Source organism: Alternaria triticimaculans, assembly GCF_023758025.1.
Source record: "Alternaria triticimaculans strain BMP 0046 chromosome Unknown scaffold_3, whole genome shotgun sequence".
Classification (NCBI taxonomy): domain Eukaryota; kingdom Fungi; phylum Ascomycota; class Dothideomycetes; order Pleosporales; family Pleosporaceae; genus Alternaria; species Alternaria triticimaculans.
In genome coordinates this window covers 747,002-772,124 of record NW_026055960.1, presented here as the reverse complement: position 1 = coordinate 772,124, position 25,123 = coordinate 747,002, and the positions used below count along the sequence as shown (strand labels likewise).

The 25,123-nt window shown below is 52.3% G+C and overlaps 7 protein-coding genes and 1 non-coding gene across 8 annotated transcripts; 4 read left to right on the top strand and 4 right to left on the bottom strand.

The window, feature by feature from the left end:
* Positions 1-2,236: 2,236 nt before the first annotated feature.
* TUF1 (translation elongation factor Tu) lies at positions 2,237-3,669 on the bottom strand (the record flags this gene model as incomplete). Its single annotated transcript, XM_049363576.1, has 3 exons — positions 2,237-3,370; positions 3,424-3,452; positions 3,501-3,669. The coding sequence occupies 3 exons, from the start codon at positions 3,667-3,669 to the stop codon at positions 2,237-2,239; spliced, it is 1,332 nt and encodes a 443-aa protein (XP_049224241.1).
* Positions 3,670-4,053: 384 nt separating this feature from the next.
* On the top strand, positions 4,054-5,564 carry J4E78_002932 (uncharacterized protein; the record flags this gene model as incomplete). Its single annotated transcript, XM_049363575.1, has 2 exons — positions 4,054-4,173; positions 4,224-5,564. 2 exons carry the CDS (start codon positions 4,054-4,056, stop codon positions 5,562-5,564), a joined length of 1,461 nt encoding a protein of 486 aa, XP_049224240.1.
* Positions 5,565-5,672: 108 nt separating this feature from the next.
* J4E78_002931 (uncharacterized protein) lies at positions 5,673-6,369 on the bottom strand (the record flags this gene model as incomplete). The annotated part of the gene is made up of 2 exons (XM_049363574.1): positions 5,673-5,711; positions 5,773-6,369. The coding sequence occupies 2 exons, from the start codon at positions 6,367-6,369 to the stop codon at positions 5,673-5,675; spliced, it is 636 nt and encodes a 211-aa protein (XP_049224239.1).
* Positions 6,370-13,142: 6,773 nt separating this feature from the next.
* J4E78_002930 (uncharacterized protein) lies at positions 13,143-15,364 on the top strand (the record flags this gene model as incomplete). The annotated part of the gene is made up of 2 exons (XM_049363573.1): positions 13,143-13,788; positions 13,872-15,364. The coding sequence occupies 2 exons, from the start codon at positions 13,143-13,145 to the stop codon at positions 15,362-15,364; spliced, it is 2,139 nt and encodes a 712-aa protein (XP_049224238.1).
* Positions 15,365-17,042: 1,678 nt separating this feature from the next.
* Positions 17,043-18,104, bottom strand: J4E78_002929 (uncharacterized protein; the record flags this gene model as incomplete). The annotated part of the gene is made up of 1 exon (XM_049363572.1): positions 17,043-18,104. The coding sequence occupies one exon, from the start codon at positions 18,102-18,104 to the stop codon at positions 17,043-17,045; it is 1,062 nt and encodes a 353-aa protein (XP_049224237.1).
* A 2,309-nt stretch (positions 18,105-20,413) lies between these two features.
* J4E78_002928 (uncharacterized protein) lies at positions 20,414-21,736 on the top strand (the record flags this gene model as incomplete). The annotated part of the gene is made up of 1 exon (XM_049363571.1): positions 20,414-21,736. One exon carries the CDS (start codon positions 20,414-20,416, stop codon positions 21,734-21,736), a length of 1,323 nt encoding a protein of 440 aa, XP_049224236.1.
* A 455-nt stretch (positions 21,737-22,191) lies between these two features.
* Positions 22,192-23,649, top strand: J4E78_002927 (uncharacterized protein; the record flags this gene model as incomplete). Its single annotated transcript, XM_049363570.1, has 1 exon — positions 22,192-23,649. The coding sequence occupies one exon, from the start codon at positions 22,192-22,194 to the stop codon at positions 23,647-23,649; it is 1,458 nt and encodes a 485-aa protein (XP_049224235.1).
* A 956-nt stretch (positions 23,650-24,605) lies between these two features.
* On the bottom strand, positions 24,606-24,712 carry J4E78_002926. The gene has a single exon. It is a non-coding gene; the product is annotated as a tRNA-Leu (tRNA).
* Between the last annotated feature and the right edge of the window lie 411 nt (positions 24,713-25,123).

Genomic DNA, 25,123 nt, shown 5'->3' with positions numbered 1-25,123 from the left:
CGTCCTTGGCCCTCTTCTCATGATAAGCAGGCCCAAATGTTGTGAGACACTGGCTTTCGCACTTGATTGCTAAGATCGTGTAGCTGAGAACATGTCGCTGCTACATGTGCACATGAACTCGGCCCTCCCGGAGACGCGACCTGAGTTCGGGCCTTCCCGTAGATACGATGCAGCAACCCCAGCACCCCAGCATCAGGCGCTGCAGTCGATATGAATGAGTGCGTGGCCATACATGCTGGCGGCCCTTATATAGAGGCGACTCCGCCCCTGGGAGTAGGTCGCACTTCCAAATGTGTATATAACCGAATAGCGACAGCTGCAAGCATATGGGTGCCGTATCGAGATGGCTTTACTGAACACCGGAAGTCGACCTTGACAGCAAAACTGCATTTCGCACCAGCAGGACCAAGTACTAACCGCCCTTGTCTCCGCATGACATTACTGCACATACCGTGTTGTAGTGACCCGGCGGTCCACGACGACAGCTCCAATCAACTCTAGAGTCAGGGAGTGCCGCGGCTGAATGATAAGATGATCAATTGGTCGGAGAAGGGAACAATGACAAAGCCGATCATGCCGGCCAGTTCATGGGGCAGAGCCGTCGCGAATTGCGGGCCTAGAAGAGGGCCGACTGACTGCTGGTCGGACGGCTGGCCTCAGCTTTCCATCCAAACCCCGGGAATAAGTGCTCGAACACCTTGATCGTCGTTAACAGTAGCCTTGCTTCTTTTCTGGTGTCAGATATATCCTCTCACGGTAGATTCCCGATGTGAATCAGACTGTGCCGGATTGCCCCATGGGATTGGTATCGGAAGCTAACGTGATCCTCGGCCGAGTTGACCATCCGTCATTTGGTCCAATCACTGACGACAAATATGAGTGTCCGTAAAGTAAGCCATCGTTTATAACTCGACCTAGAGATGTGGAAGACAAGAGACCTCCCATTTCGATAGGCTACCGGTCAGCTCAACGCGCCAGCCATGGTAGATACATCGGGGTCGCCGCATCCATCTTGTATAGCTTGACCAATGAGTGCTAACACTCTTGAACGTGCTGATGCAGAGGCGCAATTGCTGAGAGCAAAGCTCAACCTGGTATGAGCAGGAACATCTGCGAATAACGTCAGAACGTCATTCGCATGGACACACGTCATTCATCGTAGTACGGTCATCATCAGGAAGACCCGATCCCGACCTGGTCTTTGGAAGGCCAAGTGTTGGGAATTTCCCGTTGCGAATTTCTTCATTCCTTGCAGCGTCTTGGGATTGCTTTCTTGGCAGATTGGCCAAATAGCTCATAGTCTTGTGTATATGGGCAAATCAGATGAATCCTGACTTTTGTCGGTTTCTGAGCGTTGATTTGGCTCGACAGCCATGAGCTGTACAATCAGCCAAGACAGACACTGAGCACGCGACAATGAGCCAGGGAGCAAGCCTAGCTCCATCATGAGTTGCGCGTTTTGTACAGTGCTCGAACCATACGAGCAGTTCGTGGCGCGTGACTGATTGAGAAGACGATGTTGCTCGTATGCAGCGTATGCATGCAGGGGCGATATTGACGATGATTCTGGGTTATCCTTGGAAGCATATAACAGCGCATACGACATTGGCGGCTACGTGCTGCCTTCCCCGAATAGTAAAGCCGATGAGATAGACTGATCTGAAGGACGCAGAATCAGGGGCGTAAGAGATTCGGTCCGGACCCTGCAGTGATATCAAATGGGCCGCTTCCGCCTGTAGTGTACAGTATCGTAGAAGTAACGCTCAGCCTCCGCACGTTGATTCACGTTCCATGAACGCCATCATCGTAGTATGGAGGTATCCAAGGCTACCGAACTGGTGTGCGGTACGACTGGTGGTGGTGGTGGTGAGGGTGGGGTTGAAGATGGAGAAAGCGCGTTCACTAGCAACGGGAAGTGGGGTGGATGCCAAGCTTCCCATCGCGGACCAACAGCGGAGTTACGACAAATCAACAACTTCTGAAGCAAGACCTGGTAACTGTTCAGCTGGGATGCAGGCACGATATTGTCAAGGTAGGTCATTACATTGTTCCATGTTGATCGTTACTCAACGCCCCCATCTAGATCCGTTTTGGCGCGCTGCTAAAGTACATTGAAGGTCAATCGAGAAGCGGAGAGCTGGGGTATGTCCAACACAATTATGTTACAAGGAAGACTTCGGGGTATCTGCCCCGGAAGACGCTCGCCTCTTCTTCGGGCCCATTGAGTTTGATTAATTTACTCAAGAACACGCGTTACCAGACCAGTAGCGACAGTTCGGCCACCCTCGCGCATGTTGAACCGTTGGCCAGTCTCTAGGACGTGGGGCTGGTGGAGTTCGCAGACCATCTCAACGTTGTCACCAGGCATAACCTGCTTGTCGTGGGCATCCTCGGTGCCCTCTGGCCAGTGAAGCGCGCATGACTCGTCGGCGGTTCGGATGAACATCTGTGGCCTGTAGTTCTCGCCGAAGCCAGTGTGACGACCACCTTCCTCCTTGCTCAGGACGTACATGGAGACGAGGAACTTCTTGTGAGCCTTGACCTGTCCGGGTACGGAAACAACCATGCCGCGGCGGACATCATCACGCTTAACTCCACGGAGGAGAAGACCGGAGTTGTCACCTGCGCGCGACTCCTCGCACGACTTCTTGAAGGTCTCAATGTCGGTAACCTTGGTCTTGATGGGAGCAGTACCCTTGCCCACAAGCTCGACTTCGGCATCGCGCTTCAGGATACCGCGCTCGACACGGCCAGAAACGACGGTACCGCGACCGGCGATGGAGAAGACATCCTCAACAGCCATGAGGAAGGGCTTCTCGGTCTCACGCTGAGGAGTGGGAATCCATGCATCGACAGCCTCCAAAAGCTCATCGACCTTGGTGACACCAATCTCAGGCTGGCGGCCCTCGATGGCGCAGAGAGCGGAACCCATGATGATGGGCGTCTCGTCACCCTCGAAGCCGTAGCTGCTGAGGAGCTCACGCATCTCCATCTCGACGAGCTCCAACATCTCCTTGTCATCGACAGCATCGACCTTGTTTACGAAGACAACGATCTTCTGGACACCGACCTGACGGGCGAGGAGCAAGTGCTCACGGGTCTGGGGCATTTGACCGTCGGAGGCGGCGACGACAATGATAGCACCGTCCATGTTGGCAGCTCCAGTAATCATGTTCTTGATGTAATCGGCGTGACCGGGGCAGTCGACGTGGGCATAGTGGCGGTTGTCGGTCTGGTACTCGATGTGGGCGGTCGAGATGGTAATACCACGCTTTCGCTCTTCGGGGGCCTTGTCGATGGAACCGTATTCGAGGTACTTGGCGTAGCCCTTCTCTGCTTGTCGCTTGGTGATGGCGGCTGTGAGGGTAGTCTAGAGCGTATTAGTCGTCATGAACGTGGGAGGCGGGGCGAGAGGCGTTGTACCTTTCCGTGGTCAACGTGGCCAATGGTACCTGATATCTATCAGCATGGCCGTAGTTATACTATCTCGAGATGCATACCAATGTTGACGTGGGGCTTGTCTCGTGTGAAAGAGGCGTAGTTCCGTACGCCGTTCATCCACCTCATCGTGCCCTGCGCGCCCAAAGCATTCTGCACGGGCGACACATTACGCTGGTACTGAAGGGCGGAGCGCGAGGTGCGCAGGAAAACTCTGGAAAAGCTCGACATGATTGACCCGATCACACGATGCAGAGAAGCGAGGGGATGCGATTGCTTGAGATGGCGGTGGTGTCTCGAGATGGCGAGGCTCAAATCATTTTCTTAGCGCGACATGGTAGCGCATCGGCCAATCATGTGAGGGGGAGATCCGAGCTCGACAACTTTGAGAAGGCGCGATGGAGCACTGCGGGCGGAGAACATTTCCCGGTGACGTTGTATCGTTCTCTATTCAGCGTTTCTTTGGAGGATCCACCGTGGCTTTCATTACCTCAAAAGCCATCAATTGACGTTGGTGACGCTTGCTACAATCGATACGCCTACGCGAATACCCGAGGTTCGTTCGGCGGAAACTGTGAAAGTTGCATCATTGGCGCGCATTTCACCTACACCACCATGTCTCTCCGCACATTAACAAGGACGCCGCTGAGCAGCGTCTCACGGATAAGCACGATAAATACCATGCCATTGCGCGCCAAGGTCACAAATCCCGCCTGGATGAGCGGGTCGAGAAAGGTACAGCACCCCTCCAGCCCACCACGCCTTCACACCTAACAATCGCGTAGTATGCCACACCCACCGCAGACCTCCTGAAAGCGCAGCAAGACGACGACCCCGACGATGTCATCTTCACCAACAACTACGGCGTCCGCAGCATCGAGCTCAACCGACCGAAGAAGCTGAACTCGCTCAATGGCTCCATGGCCCGCAAGATCATACCGAGGTTGCAGGAATGGGCAAAGTCAGAACTGGCAGGTGTCGTCATCATCAAGGGCAACGGTCGCGCCTTCTGCGCCGGAGGAGATGTCGCAGCACTGGCAAAGTGGAATAAGGAAGGGCCCCAGGGACAGCAAAGCAGTTCAGACTACTTTGGGCTGGAATACAAGCTGGATCACCTCATCGCAACCTACTCGAAACCCTACGTCGCTTTCATGGACGGTATCACAATGGGTGGTGGTGTTGGACTTTCGATACACGCTCCCTTCCGAATCGCAACCGAGAACACCCTCTTCGCTATGCCCGAGACGACCATCGGCTTCTTCCCAGACGTTGGCGCGTCCTTTTTCCTGCCTCGCATGGAAGGCGCTCTCGGCACCTACCTCGCCCTTACATCCGAACAACTCAAGGGCGTCGATGCCTTCTACCACGGCATCGCGACCCACTACATCCACTCCTCCACGCTCCAGCAACTCGAGGCGCGTCTTGCCGAACTACAATTCCCCGACTACATGAAGCTCGACGAGCGCTTCAAGATCATCAACTCTACAATCGAGGAGTTCAGCACTGGACTACCCGCCGAGCGACCGCACATCTCCGGTGAACTTCGCAAGGTTATCGACACCGTCTTCCACGAGGACATGCCTAGCATCCAGAACATTTTGGCATCGCTTGAGGACGTCAAGAAGGGGCACAAAGATTCAGAGATCCAGACATGGGCCGACAAGACTATCCAGACCATCCACAGCCGGTCACCCACCTCCGTCGCCGTAGCCCTCCGTCAGATGCGCGTCGGCCGCCAATGGTCCATGGCGCAAACCTTCCAAAAGGAATACGACATCGCCTCTCGCTTCATGGCCCACCCCGATTTTGTCGAGGGCGTAACCGCGCGCCTTGTAGAGCGCAAGAAGGAGCGACCAAACTGGAAACCCAACACCCTCGATGACGTCAAGAACCGCGACGTTGATGCTTTCTTCCGAGACAGTAGCGAAGGACCATTACCTCTGATTAGCGAGAAGGACTACCGAGAGTACCCGCACGCGTGGATCGGGCTACCCCGCGAGTCAGAGATTTTGAGAGAAGCTGGTGGTAACAAGAGGGAGGATGTTGTTGCTAAGCTTTTGGAGAAGTATGAGGGCAAGCAGGGAGTCCGGGAAAAGATTGCGGAAGTACTGGAGAGATATGAATAGGAGATTGGATATGTAGTCTTCAGATGTTTACGTGTAGTATAAAGCCGCTTACCGCTATCTGAGGCGAATCTACTTTTCGAACGTACAAGACTATCTTTTTATTACAGATCACGAAGTCGGAAAGCCGCCGTCTAACGTAGCAGGACCCTATTTCATACACCGTCAGCAAAAGCGAAATCGTCACAGACACACATGTGTCAACACGTACCATTCGCACCAAATTGCGATTGATGATCTTCCAGCTACCATCCCTCTGCTTTGCCCACGTATCCTGATACTGAGCCTTATCAATCAGAACCTTACTGTTATCCACAGGGTTCTGAACGCCAGTATACGGCGTAAACCAATGCGTAGCCTGAAAGTACGTAACAGACACAGCGCTTTTAGGACCGCAAATATGAATCATCTGCGTGCCAAGATGATGCTGGGTAGATACGAAAGTGCTTAGACCGGGTGCTAGGTTGTCGATGATGGCTTGGACACCGTTTAATACGCCGATGGGATCCGAGTAGTTAGCGCGGGCATCGGTGGTGAAGACTTTTCGGAGGATGTCGTAGTTGCGGCCGTCGATGGCGAGGGCATAGAGGGATAGCGTCTGGCGGATAGATTCTGTTGCGACTGGGTCTGGGTGGGCTTGGAGGGGGAATAGGCCTGCTACATCGCTGAAACTAACTGGCCCGGGGGATATATCGGGGCAGCTGGTGTTCGTATTGCGGGCTATGATTGAGGCGCTGGCACTGTCTTGAGCGGAAACAAAAGGCAGGGCGAGCAGAGCCGCAATGCGTAGTGGGAATGCGATGCGCATGTTCATGCAGGTACGGAGCAAGGATATGAGTGTGGGATGGGTGTAGTTTAGAAGAATGAGGGCGTGATTTGGAGTCAGAATTGACTAGCCAATTGCAACCTTCGGGTTTGGAACAAACATTCAATGGTTGTAGTTGATATGTAGGTATTGGTTCTCGGGAGATTGGGACGGGTGGCGGGCGGATACTCTGACGAGCAGCCGAGCCGTTCCCGGGATACACGCTGAATGGATGTTTGTAAGTGCAGTCCGAGCTATGCGTCAAGGCCAGAAGATTGGAGCAGAGAATGTGAAGTCGTTGAGATAATTTAATTATGCTGTATTACTACGCTAACACAATTCGGTTCGTATGGACGTGTCTTGCCGGCGCTCAATTGCGAGGATCTCTTGTCCTCTGGATCATCGATGTTGTTGAAGTTGCGAGAAGCGCGTCTCACTCCGGGCCATCATGGTGCCATCTGGTAGGAACATGTCCCGCTTCGGTCATTGAATTAGATGTCAGTGGAGTCAGATGTTTGCTCAATGGAGTGGACGGCAAGGTGGAAGCGACGTTCATGTGGGCCGTTCCTTGGCGGCATGATTGGCGGGGTACAACGATCAGGGCACCTTGTACAAGGAAGGCGCTGAACAGGTCTGCAGCCTACGTTAAGATGAAGACATACAAAGTAGACAACCCAACATTGAAGTAGTATTCGAGATGTCCAATTTTTCCCTTAGTGAAGTAGAGTCGCATTGCTCGTCAACAGCAGAACCTACACAAACGATGCATCTCTGTTGACTGGATGAATATCAGTAAGCAAACATACCGCCAAGACATGCTTGTAAGACCTAGATAGTACCATGCATCAGCCTAAGTGCATCATGATTACTTTTACCGCACTTGACGATACAGTACACATTCCATTTGACGAACCGCCCATCGCGTACCGCTAACGCTGGGCACACCCCAAACTCGCAAGCAGTCGCATCGGCGGTACTTCCCCATCCGGCGACACAACGCGGCCCGCCTCGCATGCAACGGCGACCGTCCGTTACGCATCCGGAAAATGGGTGGTCATCGGCCCATGTCCGCATCGGGTGGCGTTATCCATGGCGCTCAACAGTTCAGCTGAAGAGGAAAAGCTTGGCTTGGACGTCGAGCTTGTGCATGCACTTTGTCGTACTGCTGCGATGGTGGAGAAGGTTGAGTAATCTAAAGGTTAGGAGGCTTGGATTGTACATTGTTTGTGCCGTGGTGATGATAATCGAAGCAAGGCTGAGATAAGGTTGTTTGGTTGGCAGTGGAGGACCGGGAGCGAAGTGGGGCAGTCGCCGCGAGCCCGTGATGGGACGGTTGCGCAGGCACGACCGGCTGGGCTGATCAACAATGGTACGAAGACGAACTCTGCATTGCACAGAGTGTTGCGTCGAGCGCCCGCGAGAAATCAATTAATACGGTGTCAGGTATGGACTCAAAGCATTTTGCATTAGACCTAGCATTACATCCTGCACATCCCGTAGACATGTGCATCATCCCATTATCATGCATTAGTGCATTAAACATCAGACATTGAAAAGTATACGCTAGCTCCTCTTCCACATTACGCGATTAGAATAGTCCCAGTCCGAGGCCCGCTGCTCCAATCAACATGCCCGCGAAGTGACCTGTTGGAAGTGCTGCGCCTCCAAGGAACTCGGAAGTCGAGCTTGGGCTCGGCTCTGGGGCAGACGACGTGTCTTCTGAGGTAGTAGTAGAGCGCGTCGAGGTCAGGCTCGATACGATGATCGACGAGGGAGGAGGGGCAGACGAGGGTGCTTCCAGTGAGGAAGAAGGCTCGGGAACGGTCGAGGGCTCCGGAACCACGGATGATTCAGGAGGAGGAGCGGACGGCGATGGACCTTCAGACGCGGAGTCAGCAGGACTGCTTGATGGAGGCGCGATACTTGTCGGTGGTGGTGCAGCGCTAGAAGACGGAAGGACTGTGCTAGACGGTGCAGGTGCCGCACTACTTGGAGGTGGAGCCGGGCTCGACGATGGAGGTGGAACTCGAGTACTGCTTGGCGGTGGTGGTGGCGGTGAAGCGCTGCTAGAGGGTGGCGGCGGAGGAGGTCGCGAGCTGCTAGGGGCTGGGATTGCACTAGAAGAAGGAGGTGGAGGGGGAGGCCTACTTGAGGTTGGTGGAGGAGGTGGCGGCGGCGAGCTTGGAGGAGCAGCGGTGGTTGTTGGTACTGCACTTGTTGAGGGTGCTTCCGAAGATGGCAGAACGACAGATTGCGCAGTCGGCCTTCGAACCGTCGATGTACTCAGGCCGGCAACCGAGGAAACATAGGTGTTAGTTCCAAGTGAAGATGAAATGCCGCTCACTGTACTTCCATCGGCTGGGTCACATGCGTCTGGACCAATTGACTGGCCAAGCTGGGCAATGACGGTCGGCTGGCTGTTGAGGAAGTCGACTACCGTGGGCGCCACGAACGCTGTATTGGGGACGGAGTCGAGAGGTACAATGAGGGACGAATAGAGTGTAGGAGACGACAACACAAGGGTTTCTGTATCAATCACACAAGCCGTACCCACCGCCTCGACCTCCAGATGGCTAAAAGTCTCGTAGGCTAAGTAGGTCGTAGGATACGTCAGTGGCACGCCCGAGTAATCCCATGTGAATGTTGGCGGCGCTTGAGAAGGTAAGGCGTTGATGAAGAGTGATGAGCTGACATCCCTATTTTGATCATCCGTATATATCGTGAGAGTGGCTGTTGGTACCTGAACGATCTCGGTAACGATCTCCCCAGGGTACTCTAATCTGGTCGCGGTGACGTCGATCTGGCACTCGCTGGAGCAGGAGATTGATGCAGGCGTGGTGGAAGATGGACTTGGGGTCAATGTTTCCACAATGGTAGTAGGCTGGATCTGGGTGGTGACGAAGGACTGAGTGATGAGAATAGTGGAAATGGACGTCGTTGCAGGCAACGTCACGGTAGCTACCGAGGTGGAGCCAGGAAGAGAGATCGTGCTCAACACTGTCGATCCTGGTAATGTGACAGTTGACAGTACAGTACTTGTTGTAACGCTGCCTGGTAATTGGCTCACTATCGTAGAAGTGACAGCAGGTAGCGTTATCGTTGAGAGGATAGTGCTGGCTGGTAGCTGGCTTGTAACAACCGAGGTCTCTGCAGGAAGCTGAATCGTAGAAGTGACTACTTCACCAGGTAAAGTGAGTGTGGATACAATTGTACTCGCTGGCAGCTGGGAGGTTATCACGGATGTAGTGCCGGGGAGTTGAACAGTAGTAGTCGTAAGTTCGCCAGGTAGAGTGATAGTGGAAAGTACCGTACTTGCGGGGAGCTGCGTTGTGACCGTTGAGGAGACTCCGGGAAGCGTTAAAGTAGTAGTGGTAATCTGGCCTGGCTGTGTAAAGGTCTCCACAACGGTCTCTGGTGGCGATATGCTGACAGAAGTCACCGTGGCTTGCGGGAAAGTTAGAGTCGATACGATCGTTGAAACCACAGTACTAGGCGGAATTTGAGTTGTGATTGTTGAAGTCTCGCCTTCTAACGTCGTCGTAGTTGTGGTGACCTGGGGTGGTAGAGTCAGAGTGCTAAGCTGCGTAGATACTTCTGTGACTGTCTCCTCAACTGTCTCTGTGGGGCCCGGAATGGTGACCGGAATGGTGACCGGAACAGTGGTCTCTATCGTACGATCCGATGTCACGACAACAGTCTGTGGAAGAGTTTCCGTAAACGTAGTCGTGATGAATATCTCGGAAAAGACGGTCTCAGTAGTAACACTCGTAGTGCCAGACAGGGTCAGGGTTGATACAATGAATTGTGTTGACGTTGAAGTTGACACGGATGTAGACACACTCGTCGTCAGAGACGTTGTGGTCACGCTGATCACTTCTGTTGTCGTTGTTGGCGTGAAGCTGATGATAGTCTCAATTGGACCAGGGACCGACACTGTCTGAACCGAAGTCTGAATGGGTCCGGGAACCGAGACGGTTTCCACTGTGGTCTGAGTAGGACCTGGAACAGAGACGGTCGGTCCAGGAACGGTTGTTGTCACAGAGATGAGGTCGGTAAGAGTGAGCGTTGCTGTTGTTGTCGAGACCACAGTCTCGGTCCTGACAGATGTAGTCCCAGGCACTATGCAACAATCAGCATGCGTTTTGTACACCGCTTAAGCAGATATAAAAATAAAGATGGGATACATGAGAACGAGGCAGAAGTTCATAGGATTAAAATTGGCAGGTCGCATCGGGGGATGAGCAACTTACGTGTTTCAGTGATAGTCTCATAGATTGTAGTAAGGTAGGTAGTAGTCGAGATGTAGGTCGATGTTGAGATGCTGACCGTCGTAGAAACGTCAGTTTGGGTAGTGATGTCGGTTGTCGTTGCCGTAGTCGTAATGAGATCGGTAGTTGGTACGAGAGTCACTACCGTTGAGATTATGGTCTTCGTCGTATATTCTGTGATTGTGTTGTTGACGGTTGTCGTAGGCCCAGTCACGGTATCATAATCAGTCTTTGTGATGGTAGAGTTGTTGACATGAGTCACAGTAATGGGCTGCGGAACAGAACAGTACTCGGACGAAGTAACAGTTTCGTGCTCAGTCTCAGTTTCGTGCTCAGTCTTTGATAGTCAGCAACAGTCAGGGGCAACTTAAGAATGGCTATACCTCTGTGACAGTGACCGTTTTCGTTTTGATTTCAGTCTCTGTTTCAGTCTCTGTTTTGGTCTCTGTTTCGGTCTTTGGAGGTGGTGGTCCAGGAGGTGGTGGTGGATGCGATGAAGGTGGAGGAGGTGGTGGTGGATGCGATGGTGGTGGAGGAGGCGCGGCGTATCCACTAGACGTGGTTACCTCTGTTGGGTAAGCGGGATAGGTCTCTGTCGGATAGTCGTCTGTGGGATAGTCGTCTGTGGGATAGTCGTCTGTGGGATAGGCTTCTGTGGGATAGGCTTCTGTGGGCGGGGTGTCGTATGCAGGCAGTGAAGTACTGTTGGAATCACCATATCCACCACCTTGCGCGACAGCTATGCTTGTAAAAGCCAGCAGAAGGGGCCAATGATTGCGCATCTTGAAGCGAAAGACTGCTACGCCGGCTGAACGAGTGGCACACGGCTTGGAGCTGGACGAAAAGGTTAGACACGTGATGTGATATGCTTGAAATGACCAAAAAGCTATCTTGACTGAGAAAGTACCATACAGTGTCAAGCGCGGCACTAGGCAAGGTGCGGATTGAAGTAAGGGGAGGATCAGATGCGACTATGTAGTGTACCAATGGGGGCATCACATACCTTGCGACGAAAGATGGGCTGGAGGCTCGAAAGAGGGAAGGAAGCAAGCAGGAACGGATAGCTATAAGACGATGACGAAGCTAGCTGCCGACCTGCATATGACGGTGGGAACAAATCCTTTGGCGAGGCTGGCATCAGCCAAGCTTGGCCAGTAATCCTGTGTGCCAGGGTATGTAAACATCAGGCCGGAAGCAGAACAACCAAGCCGAAGGCATAGATCTACCTGACCGCCTGCCGAATGACGAACGCCCGGGCTTGGTCGCAGCATTGAAGTATACTCAGATTGCCTAGACCTGCTTCAAGCAATACGACCGGCACAGCTCAACGGCGAAAGGCCGCCACAGAAGCCAGGGTCGCAGTGAGACCTTGTAGACTTCCAAGACGTGGTGTCGCATTCAATCCGCATGATGAGAAAGGCCGGACAGATGCAAGTGACGCGGGATATTATCCAACCCAGAGGCCTGAAGACAAGTTGAGAATCGCATCCATGGCGGTTGCTGACATGGTTACTTCTGAGGCCGCATAAAGTTAGCTCGCTACCTTGTACAGAATAATGGCCTGCAGCCCATCATCACTAGCGATAGGTTTTGGCGCCAGACGGGATCCGATGAGGATGGCATTCTGGGGGCCGAAAGTGAGGAGCGAAGCTCGGAGCAGAAGGGCGCTCCTTGCACAGGTCCGCTGGTGCCGAGCGCCATACTCGCACTGGCTACACGACTCTAATTCCCGAATCCGTACGATGGTGTTTCTTTAAGGGTGGGTCGCGCAGGGTGACAACAAGAGTGATTGTGTGTTGCAACGTGTGGGAGGTGCATGCACGTGAGAACTGATGTGCGTGCTGTGCGGGCAAGTGGGGCGGCGGCTCGAGCGATTGGGCCGTTGGCTTCCGCTGAGTAAGGCGATCGAGCGCGCCAGCCAGTGAAGCTCCACCTGTCCGCGGGCCGTCAAGGCTTCCCTCGAGGTCTGCCTTTCCAGCCACCTCAGCATGCAGCCTATCTGCGGCCCTGGTCAACAACGATTGCCATCCAGACTCTCGATTGAATGCTTCGCGATCCTTCTCCGCCCAGTCCTCTCCCAATGGGAAGGCCGGTGGCAACCACACAACCTGTGCCCTCTCACCGGTATTGCCACGTCCAGTCATATGCCGGCTCATCCACATGTAATATGCAACCTCAGGGCGCCCTGGCGATGCTGTGCCTCTACCCCGCCTGAGGCACGGGCGCAATACATCCACAACAAGCAGATGGGCTTGACGCCTAGAGCGGCCAGACAAATTGATGTTTAACCGATCCAAGCAACGGCAATGAGGACCTTGCGACTGTCGTCCACGGAGCGCTGATGTGCATTGCCCACGCAAGTCGCGGTTCATTGCCAGTCCGGCACCACCAGCTGACCTACGCTAAGTGGTTGCGGTAGCTGACAAGGTGTTGGTGTTTTCGATGGCTTGTGCCTCTTCTTATCTGTAGCCTCCTCTTATCAACCGACAGCCCTTCACTTCGGCTGCGATGCGCCGTGGTCAAGTTACGACCATGTTTTCCAAGAAGCGTGCCGAGCCGATTCAGCTGCCTTCACCTTACGTTCTGAGTCCCAGTGGGAAGTACGAAGGAAATGACGGGAAGTGGTCTACGTTCTTCATCAATGTCGGCGACGACGCCAAGAACAACAGCAACGGCCAGAACTTCAGGGTACTCATATCTACTTCTTCGCCTGCTACCCTCGTACCGCAACAAACCGACTGGTGTTCTGATCCAACTCCTGAAGAGTGTGCAGCGAATCGTGGTATCTTGTCATACGAAGGCCGTCCGTCTCTAGGTTTCGATGACGAAAAATCTTCAACATGGAAGACTGCAGGAGTCTACACTATTCCGGTGCCCGAATGGTACAACGACACATTGCAAGCGGAGGAACCAGCCGCAGTTTGGGGAGTGGATAATGTTGGCCTGGGCGAGAGTTCACCACAAGGCTTTATCCTGGCGGAGCAGTATGTCGTGAAGTACACCGTTGCAAACTTCTACATGGGTTCCTTTGGGCTCGCTGTTGGATCTACCGGACCCCCTGGCGCACTCAAACCAAACTTCATGGACAACATGTACGGAAGCGCCCACAGAATTGCGAGTCGGTCGTTCGGATATACCGCAGGGGCTTATTATCGTAAGTGCATCATGTGGTGTGTATTATCAGTTACCACCGCAGCGAGAAGTGAAAGTAGCATGTCTGGACGCTAATACAAACAGGCAATAACAACAACGGAGTTACGGGAAGCTTGGTGCTCGGCGGTTACGATAAATCGCGACTTTCCGATCTAGGTGTCTCGATCAGTATGCCCAGCCGGCAGAACAACACGCTTGCTGTTGGCGTCATTTCCATTCTTTGGAAGCCAGACCAAGATGCCGAAGCCAACACAGCTTCTTTCACCAAGGGAGGATTCCCTGCTACCATCGATTCCACATTACCGTATCTTATCCTTCCGGACGAAGTCTGTGACCAATTCGTCACTACTTTCGGTCTGACCTTGGACGAGGATGTTCAGCTGTATACTGTCAACGACTCATCGCACCAGCAGAATCTACGACTAAACCCAACATTATCCTTCAAGATCAGCGCCAATACTGGTGGCGACAGCACAGACTTTACGGACATAACTCTCCCATACTCGGCGCTGGACCAGCAAGCCGGCTATCCACTCTTCTTCAATACGACCCGTTATCTTCCCATAAAGCGATCACTAAATGGAAGATTCGTGTTAGGGCGCACATTTCTACAGGAAGCGTACATCGTGGTCGACTACGAACACCAGAATTTCACGGTCGCTCCAGCCACATTCTCCGATCCAATGCCAGATCCGAGTCTAGTCACTATATTCGATAGGTCTTACACTGGCCTACCGACACCGCCAGAGTCTGGTTCTGGAGGTGGGCTATCGGCAGGCGCAATCGCAGGAATCGTTGTCGGCATCGTTGGCGCTTTCATTATTGTCGCAATCGGTGCTTACCTTCTATGGAGGAAGAAGCGCCAGACGAGAAACTCAAAGGAACCCGAGGAGAACACCGAGAAGCCGTCTGAAATCGACACAACGTTTGCTGGTACTGAGATCAAGTATCGTCGCGTCTCAGAGCTCACTGGTTCCGAAGCTCCTCATTCACCAAAAGACCCTGCAGCAGGCTATTACAGTGTTGATCAAAAATCCTATCCACCTATCAGCGAAATGTCTCCGGAGAGCACCCCCGCTGAGCTTTACAGCCCTCCGCCAGATGGTCGCAATTCGCCCGACTACTTCACCAATGGCAGGTATAGTGTGCCTCTTGCAGAACTTCCCGGCGGAGATACGATCAGCTCAATGCCTAGTAAGAACTCAGACATGAAGCCAATGCAGAAACCTCCACACAGCCGAAGTCCAAGTGACAACTCACTTTCGACCAACATCGATGAAGTACTAGCAAAGAAGGCGCCTGAAGCTGGACCAGATAGCGAAGCCACAAGATCAGCAGTGGAGCCTGGAGCGCCAGCTACTGCTGAAGAGATTAACAAAGCAAAGGCAGGCGCACAACCCGAAGCGGACAACGATGCGGAAGAGGCGGGGATCGAACGACGGCCGTCACACACCAGGGGACTGAGCGACACAACCATTCAAAGCGATAGTACAGCAGTCTCGCAGCCAACACCCGAAGAGCTAGAGCGCTGGGCGAGAAGTGTAGACGGCCAAAGTCGGCCCATGTCTCCATCATGAACGACGGAACTTTTGACTTCGAACATTTCCATGACTCTACACTTTCGGATCTTTTCTTCCTTTAGACTTTTGATATGTTTTGCGTCGCAGCGTTTGCCTTTTGGCCAGTCTTTTGGTGTTACTGCAACACGTAGATAGTGTTCGACCTTTCTTTCGGGATGTTCACGAGGAGACGATCAAGATACCCACTAGTACACTCTTTACGACTTTAATGTAATAGTACACTGCATCGCTATCTTGACGCATCGCACTATGTCCATAGCACTGCCAGCTTTTGAAACACTTCCGACATCTCACAACAGCCTGCGTTCTCGTATAGTTCGCATCATGCCTCATCGGTTCTCGCGCAGTACATTATCGCTGAAGCAGTACGGCGTCTGCAATGCGACTACTCGCGTCGTATGCTCCCCACACCAGTGGCTGTCTCTCAAGCGCGGGTCGTCTAGCTTCCGACATCTAGAAGCGATCATCGCTTCTAATGATCCCCAATATGCGTATTTCCGCCAGCGCAACCCGTTCGTCCCCACCGATCAGCATGCAGCGGCAAGGCAATACTCTATTGCCGCGTCACTCGGCGTGATTGACCGTCACTGCATGCGTATACAACTCGGCTTGCGTGCGTGCGTGGTGGTTAGCATCCGAGCGGCACAGTCTAGCGCTGCGGGTGCGAAGGAATTATTGATCAAATTTCCACCTCCGCGTCCTTCTCTAGTCACCAACTTTAAACAAATGATTGAAAGTTACTCCTCCCCAACAATGAGGCTCAGCACTTTCCGTCATTCCATCATCTCAATACGGAAGGTGCGCAATAGTAGACTTACGCCACCGTTCTTTGTTCCAAAGCACCTCAGCGGCTGGCTAAAGGACCATGCAGCAGGCCTGCATGCGACTTATGTGAGAAAGCGGCACAGCCTGGTGTGAAGAAAAGCATTTTGGGGGCCGTCACACAAGACGTGGGTCGCATATTGGGCAGGATGGAAGGCAAGTCAGCCTGGTATGTTGTTGAGCATGATTGACGTGGCAAGTCGCAAATATCATACCGATCGTGGGATTAGGATGTTGCGATAGCGGTCATTTTGTGGGGCAAAGCCACACAGTGACTGCCAGAACGCGCTTACGTGGGGCACGCGAGAGAGTACATTTGAACATCTTCTGTAGTGTGGGTAATAAGATTGAAGGCGGGCGTAAATTGGTCATAGTGGCCAAAGGCAAGGGCGCATTCTTGGCGTGCAAGCGTCTTGAATGAAAGATGCACTGGCAAGCCGTCAACACCGACCGAACGGTCGACAGATACGAACACATTCTTGTTCGTGTTCACGCCACAGGCGTCAGCTCACAATGACGTTGCTCCAAATATGTGTTGTGATTAGAATTGCAGCGACTACGCCGCAATTTATTATTCATTGGCCGTGAACCTCGTTATACTGCCGGCCGTGGTACGCGGCGAGAAGCCGCTGCCAATGCGGGTACCTAGCCGGCGGTCACCTAGCCGGCGGTACCACTCAATGGGGATGATGGGATCGACCCGAGGCTATACTGCCGCTAGAGAACTGCAGGTCCATAATTTGCCAACATCGTGTTATATGTATTAGATCGCTCCACACCTGTGTTTGTATGGTGTCAGCTGCGAGTCTGCCGGCTCGTGGTGAGTGGTCTGGCCACGGGGCCAAGCCTGGTATTAGTCCTCTCCCGGAACTTGTTCGTCCTCTGCAGCACCCATCTGAACGGCGAACTTCGAGCCTCGTCGCTGGATAGAGTAAGATTGCGATGGCTCAGCGCCGGACGTTGCAGATCCGATAGTCGGTGCCTCCCGTAGAGGTGTTGTTTCTGCCGATGGCTGCTGAGAAGCTGATGCTGACCCAGAAGCCTGTCCCTGGTTCAGGACGTTGGTGAACAAGCTCCACGAATCTCCCTGTTCCAGGAAAGACAGAGGCCATACAATAGCGGGTGCCCAGCTCTGGTCAATGGCCTGATGGCATGCCTTCGATACCCGCTGTCCCCAGCCCTCCATGAACCAGTATCGCGTCTCAGCTGCATGGAACATGGTCGTATAGTACAAGAGAATTACGATCGCACCTGACCTTCGCTGTTGAATAGCTTCCATGAAATCTGGTCCTAATTGCAGAGGCCAAAAGAATAGGAAACGTAGCTCCCGGTTATCCACTCGAGCAGGCAGCGATATCTGGAAGGCGGGCTCGAAGAGGTGAATGACAGTAAGATAAAGTTGTCGTTCGGCCTCTGAGAGATCCGTTCTCCCTTCAATGAACGTAACCAGTGCTGGTAATTGACTTTTCAGCTCTAGCAGCACGGGCTGTGATGCAGTGGGTTCCAACGGATCTCTCAGTATCGGGCCGAGAAAAGAGTCCCTCACTGCCATTTGAGCGAGCGCAAGGACGTGTCCCATACCTTGCATGAGATGGAAGGCATTCACCAGACTATCAATGTCGTTGACAGGTGCAGTAAGAGGTGTTTGGGCCTCAAATCCCGTTGAAGCAAATACGCTGAAGGTAAGCAGTGTCGACGTAGCTACAATCGCCGGGGCGTCTTCGTCGGTTACGTTTTGAAGCTTCTCTCGAACTCCCCGAATGGCGAGATCTTGATGATGGATACCGCAAGCATAGTATGGCTGCCGTTGGTCTTGAGGTTGTTGATATGCTTTGTGTAGCGCTGCAAAGGCCAGAATCTCATGCATGAAGAAGTCATGTGCGTTGGCTTGCTTTGGAGCCTCGACTCTCCACATATGCCGAATAGTAGGGCGTTGGGACAGGGTATCAAATGCCTCTGTTGTCCAGTGGTGTCTAAAACAGTTGGTGATGATCCTGGCAATGGTCCAACTGACTTACAAGAGCTCCAGGTCCCGCAACCATAGCGACGACTGACTCGGTTGGTTTCTGTGTATATATCTAGTCAAGAAAGGGTATGCGTCCGACTGCGAGTCGGAAGAATCCTCTTCCGAGATAGTCGAGACGGCCCTCGCTCCGGCTGCGGTCGACGGGTTGCGCGGGTAGGCCACGTGGGCAGACGATGCCGATGAACCCTGTTACACCAATGAGAAAAGAACGACTATGTTTCATGGCGTTTTATGGGGCATACCGGTATAGATCGTTCGAGCGGTGACTGATTCGTACGTCGTGATGCAGACGATGCGGAAGATGCCGAATGAGCTGACTGGGATGCGCTGGGATCCCAGACGACGAGGCTACACGGAACGCCATGGCGGGCGCAGTTGGTACACGGCTTGAGTTCATCACACTGAGCTACTTCAGTATCGAGTCCTCGTAAGCGTGTAATGCTTAGTTAGAGGTTGTGTCCTACCTTGACATGGCGGGCTTTACATTGCTGGCAGCCTAGTCTGGACCTAGAGAACGTGATCGGGTCAGATAGGAGCGAAGAGTGGTTTTGAGGTATAAAACGGGGATGCTGTGGCTCGAGGGTACGGGGTCGTGGGCGACGAGTGGTAGGAGTGTGGCGTGATGATTACGGACTTTTTGTGGCCGAGGCGCGGCATTGCAGCGAACTACCGTGACCCGAGACCAAAGCTTTGGGCCTCGACAGTGTGACCAACCGATCAGGCTATCGTCGCAACGGACCGTCTCGCTGTTTCAAGCCGCAGGATGAGGGAACAATGCGAATGCGAAGGTGAGGTACGTGTGGACGATGCTGTGGGTGGTGGGTCGGGAGAATCTTCGCGCACAAGGATGATCCCACACTATGCCACGTTCGCTCCAGACGATGCCGAATCGAACTTGACTGCAGCCGCGGCACAGCTCGCATTCGCATTTCGGAGTTCGTAATGAGATAGCTATAGACTCCGACATGTGACGCGGTTGTGGTCGACGTCGCGATCCATTGGGTTGTGCGTCATCCGGCTTCTTCCGCCGCTTCAATCATCTCGCGTTCGCATCATAGCGTCATCCTCAGTACGGGAACATCGAAATCGACCCTGATGAACGGTACGATGGTATAATGCCACCCGTTAAGTAGGAGTCGAGGAAGCACGAGCCGAGGAATACATGCGAGAGCCGCCTGATCGACAGACCATAGTGGACGCGTTTGCACAACCTCCATCGTTATCAAAACCTTTCAAGGGCATACGTATGAGTCAAAAACTATGGAGAAAGAGCTTGGAGCTGGCGGGTCGATAACATGCCCAGGCAGAATTCTGCTAGGACTTCGGTATGGTACTCCATCGCGTCCTAACCTCATCCACGTTATCCAAATGTAGAATGCGCATCAACTTCCGCGGTTGCAACGCATCGCATATTGCTTTTTCCTCTCAGCTCAGAGGGGTCATGACTTCACGAAAAAGAACCTCAGCAAGCCAACTAATGCACGGGGCGCACGACCCCCTATCGACATCGGCATCGTCGGGGTGGTCTTGTCGTTATTGCACGCATGCATGACACAAATCTTTTGTGTTTTGTAAGAACAGGGCGGTTACTTCTCGAACCATGCCAGTCGCGAACGTCATAGTTCAAAGAGCCTTAGCGAACAAATACTGCCCACAGCACAGTTGCGATGCGAATTCCCGACTTGTCCCTTTGCGGCCTTTCATCCGAGTCATTGCTGGATGCTGTGCCAGAACCGCTCTCTGAACAGAGAACAGAGTGGGAAGGCTATGTAGCAGTTGAAATCTGGACGTGCACGTGTGCAGAGCAGAATGTGGGTATCATATGACCAGGGCGCAGTCAAGATCAGGTGTAGGGTGGTTTGAATGGGTCCTCTTTGACTCACATCTGTGTGACGCAGAGCGAGACGAGCCACTCACAACTTCCGCAACATCGACGACCTTGACGAAAAGATACTCTCACGAATGAGAGAAATCGCAAGTATAATACACTGGTTTGAATGGGGTTGGGTCGTATTGGCTCTCTGAACATGGAAGAGATTTCACAGTGACATTCTAACCACGGTTCTCTCAACAGTGTGAAAAAGGCCGCAGTAGAAAGCTCCAGGGCTCAAGCTTCTAAACAGAAATATTCTAACCATTCAACCCACTATACAAATCAGTGCAACGTTTACATCTAGATCCTTCATTAAACGCAGGCAATGGATTCGCATCAATCAACCGACTTGTTTGCGACGACAACATCGTATGGATCTGTCGAACCGGCTGCAGACGTAGTCGATGGAGTCCACAAGCTTGCCATAGAGGAAGAAGACGACTACGAAGTACACGAAGACGAATTCGTGACCCCCGAGGAGATTGACCCGTACGATTCAGACGACTCTGATGCATTCGAATACCGTGTAGATCTTGCTACTCAGGAGCTCCAGCATGCGCACAAACCAGTTTATACGCGCGCACTACTCGAGCGTGTAAAAGACTGGGCTGATCAGATCCATGGAGAGTTCTCTTTGGCATCTAAGCAGCGAGTACTCAATCATATTGATGCTTCTGGGCTGAGCAAGAAAAAGTACAGGGTCTGGAATCGGGATGACGTTAAGGCCAACACCATCCAAGTTGACTATCTCTCGCGAGTTGAGATGCATCCTGACTTTCAAAGTCAATATGGAAACCATTCAGAACAGATCAAGACTCTCCGACGCTACAACAAAGACCACAAGCAAGACTGCATCGACACGCCATACACTTTCACAACCTTTGATCGATGCTTCTTCAATGAACACAAGAACATATCGAAGATGAGGACATATTGGAGCACTATACAACACACAAAACGCCTTTGGATAGCGAGTTCCGCGAAAAGACAGCTGATAGAAGCATTCCAGGAGACAGCCAAGTCGTGCGCACCGATCACGCAGGTTGTCTGCTTTGGGATAGGCGCGCTTAATCTTAAGAAGAACTGGTACCATTCCGCCATCCAATATATGGCCATCTTCAGCATTATACAAGCACTAAATCAGTACTACCATCAGGCTGACCCCGCTCGGCCTTTGATCAAGCTGGTACTACAAGATCCGAATTACGAGACCAAAGATCATGAGATCTTGCGAAAACTATTCAACAACAACGACAATATCAGCTTCGTGTCTGACCCAGATGGTCTTCTCGCAATCGATGCGGGTACGCTGGTCGTGACAGCGTATCTCCCCTTCCAAATGCCCCTGGTCCAGATAATTGCTGATCTAATCTCGGAAAATCCTGGTCAAGGCCCAGCGGCAATACTATGCGACATCATGGAAGTCAACACTGAGAAGCGGAAGTACTCGTTCAGCGAGCGCGCATCTCCACATGTTGCCCAGCACTTCACAAACTATTACGAAAGGGAAGAGGATAGATTTGAAGATCACGGATTAGATGATGAGCTCATGGCAGATGTATATGGAGAAGATTGGGTGGAGAAGGACAGGATGTATTGGTTGAATAAGATGGATTTATGGGTGCGAAAGCGCAGCGCGAGCCAATAACGTTTTCATTTAAGCTCACTGGGCAAGTGAAAGCCCCCGAGATGCTGTCATAGTACGTATCATCCTGCCAGGACTCACCCACATAGCGTCACGGATTGCAACTCACGGCGTCCGTGTACGGCTATGACGAGTCAATCGGGATAAGGACATCTGGCTCGCACATGTCTTAGACCTTTGCAGCCTTCGCACGGGCTTAAGACATCGAATAGACGGCCACCACAATACCTAGTGAATACATCAGTCCGACTCACTCCTCACCTTCACGGATGCGCCTGGTCTGAGACCCACATTGTTTGTTCTCCGTTTGCTAGTGAATACGTACGACGAGGTACGTGCGCAATACTATAAGTTGCTGCCTGGGCACATTCATATCGATCTCATCTCCATCTTCCTCGACTTCATCTTCCTCAACCCACTAACTGGTTCATTTCCTAACATCTACCCCACCTCTCGCCATGCCTGCAACAACAAGATCTCAGTCCAAGGCCAACGCATCTGCTGATATACCTTCAATATCAGAGAAATCAGTCTCGGCTGATGACGTCACACCTGACGCGGAGAGCACGGGCAGCCATTCTGATTATCCTTCATTGAGCGACTCTAGGGTAAAAACTAGACGTTACTGTGGCCCTGACCATCTCCGTGGCTGTAGCTGCTTTTCTGACTCTGACTCTGACTCTGACTCTGACTTCGACGTCGAGGATGAGGATGAGGACTCATATTGGGAACAACCTCCGACAAAGTATGAGTGGTACAATTACCCTGTCGATCTCGTTGCTCTGGAGAAGCTGCGGAACAACATACCGATCTATACACGTCCTCTGCTTCAAGAAATTCGCGCGCAACAGCAAGAGGCCCTTCACCAGATAAACCTCCCGAGCGTCCCCATAAGGACGGAATACCTCACCTGGCGAGACCCGAATGGCCGTCTTACGAAAGTTTGGCAAAAGAAAAATTGCGGTCGAATCGAGCGTGATCCAATCGAACACGTCAGAGTTGACTTCATGCCTCGTATATTCTTGGATCGAGACTTTCAGCGCGAGTGTGGATGGAAGTCGGAAGCAGTATTCTGGCTGCGAGTGGACAACAACACTATCACTGAGCCGGTTGGAGGTTTCTTCTACGACGCTCCATACGCGCTCACTCCCATATATCCGGAGAAGGACTCCGACTTCGATTATGCGGGAGAGATGAAGCGATGCCGCGATGCGATAGCACAGTCGTTAGCTTATTGGGGAACAAGCGACCTACGCGGCAGCTTCACCAACACCATCAAGGATGTCGTGAGCATCCCAACGCAGATTGAGAAGATTGTGTGTTTTGGCCTAGGAGCACTCAGGCCATATTGGGCCTACAACACCTACAACAGTACATTCCAACACATCTCCGTTTTCTGTATCGCAAACATCTTAGCCGAGCGCTATAAGAAGGGTGCAGAGAAAGGAAGGAAGATACAGATCCTACTCCAAAACCCTCACTACCTGGAGAAGGACTGGATACTGTTCAAAGAACTACATGCAGCTATGGGCTGTGAAGCCAGCAGCGAAATAGAGTTCGTGCGGGATCCAGACGGTCTTCTCGCGATCGACTCACACACCATGGTCATCGCCCCCAACTTGCCGGTCGCATATCCTTGGGCTCAAATTATCGCTGATCTATTTGCATCGGAATCGGGACCAGCTATCATCATGGGCGATCATCTCGCTGCCGACCAAGAGCAGAAGATCTTCAAAATCCAGGACCGTGGATCACCAGCCGTGGCGAGGTTTCTGTCAGATCGATACGTGCAGACCCAGACAGGTCTCGAGGGTGAGGGTCCGCGAGAAAAGCTGCCTGCTAAAATGTTCCACCACCCGCGGAAGGTAGAATGGCTTCCAGATATGAATATCTTTGTAAGGAAACAAGATATGTGAAAGGGCAAGAAGGAAGAAACCCCGACGGGTTGGAGATATCACTACTGAGAAGGTTCGCGGCATCAACAGATCTGCTTCGTTGTATGGACCTAGCTCTTTACTTATCGCGCTGTCTTACAAGTCAGCTATACCAATTCACCAAGCTACCACGTTAGCCATTTCTCTTATCTTATCTCTTGCCTTACCTTACCTTCCCAATGCATATCAGTACCGTCAATAAACAGCAAAAAAGTAATGGACATGACGGAAATCGAATCCGTATCTTCAGAAAGGAACGGGTGTCAGAGCCACCCGTTATTGCCCTCGCCTAAACCGTTGAAGGCCAGACTACCAGCCCTTGCTTGTTACCACAAGGTAAGGTCCCAACGTCGTGACCATTAGACCACATGCCCTGCTAGTGTGTTTATAGTAAAGACGCTGAGTTACGCAATAGATATAGATATCTGCAAAACAAGAGTAATAGCAAAAGAGAAGATTTCAACCCAAGACTGCTCCAAAGTAGCACTCCGATCCACAGTTTCTCTCACCCGCAATCTTACCACCTCTTTACCCCGCTCTCCTCTTCCCTTAGGTAGCTTCAAAACCGCCAAAAAGATAGGCACAGCGAGACTCGAACTCGCATCTCCCTATATACAGATCAGGGCGGCGTTTTCAACTGTAGCTTTCTCCGCTAACTGCAGGACCAGCGACAGCGCTACACACCCATCGCGGTTCTATTCCTAGGGCGTCTTGGCCATTATACTATATGCCTTGAACATCTTCGATAGGTTGCCGGTGAGTAAGAGAAGATACATTAGATCGAGTTGCAGCGTGGTAAGAAAAGGAAGTAAGTTGTTTGGAGGCGTTTGTGCGGTCAAACATTGCGATAGCAAACCATGCCGACATAGCAAGGCGGCCCTTTGCAGCGTCCTAATCCAAAATGAAGCTATTGGGCCATCGCGAAGAGCAAAAACGATTGGACATGGCGAGACTCGAACCCGCATTTCTCTGCAATACCCAAAGGAAAACGATGGATACGCCCTAGTCGTCTAGGTGAGTATCTTAACCATTAGACGACATGCCCTTGATAGTCGTTGGTGGGCGATTCAAGGATGGCTAAAGCTATAGCAACGGACATTGAGCGGAACAAAAAATCATGATGGACATGGCGAGAATCGAACCCGCATTTCTCGTAACCAAAGAAGTTAATCAGTGGGAAGCGGTGGCGAATGGAATGAGCCAACAAGTTGCCTTGATGGAGAGAGCCAACGAGTTGAATCGCCAGTGAGAGCCACGAATTGTATTCATGGGGAGAGGGGAGAGAAGGTGTACTGTGCTCAAGCGTCCTACCATTAGACGACATGCCCGTGAGATGGTGTTTGATGGGATGAAAGGGGATTGGATGGCATATGTGGATGCCGGTGGCACGCAATATTGCGAGACGTATGTGCGGCGATGCGGAAGCGTCATGGCCTGATGCAGGAGCTGCTACGCG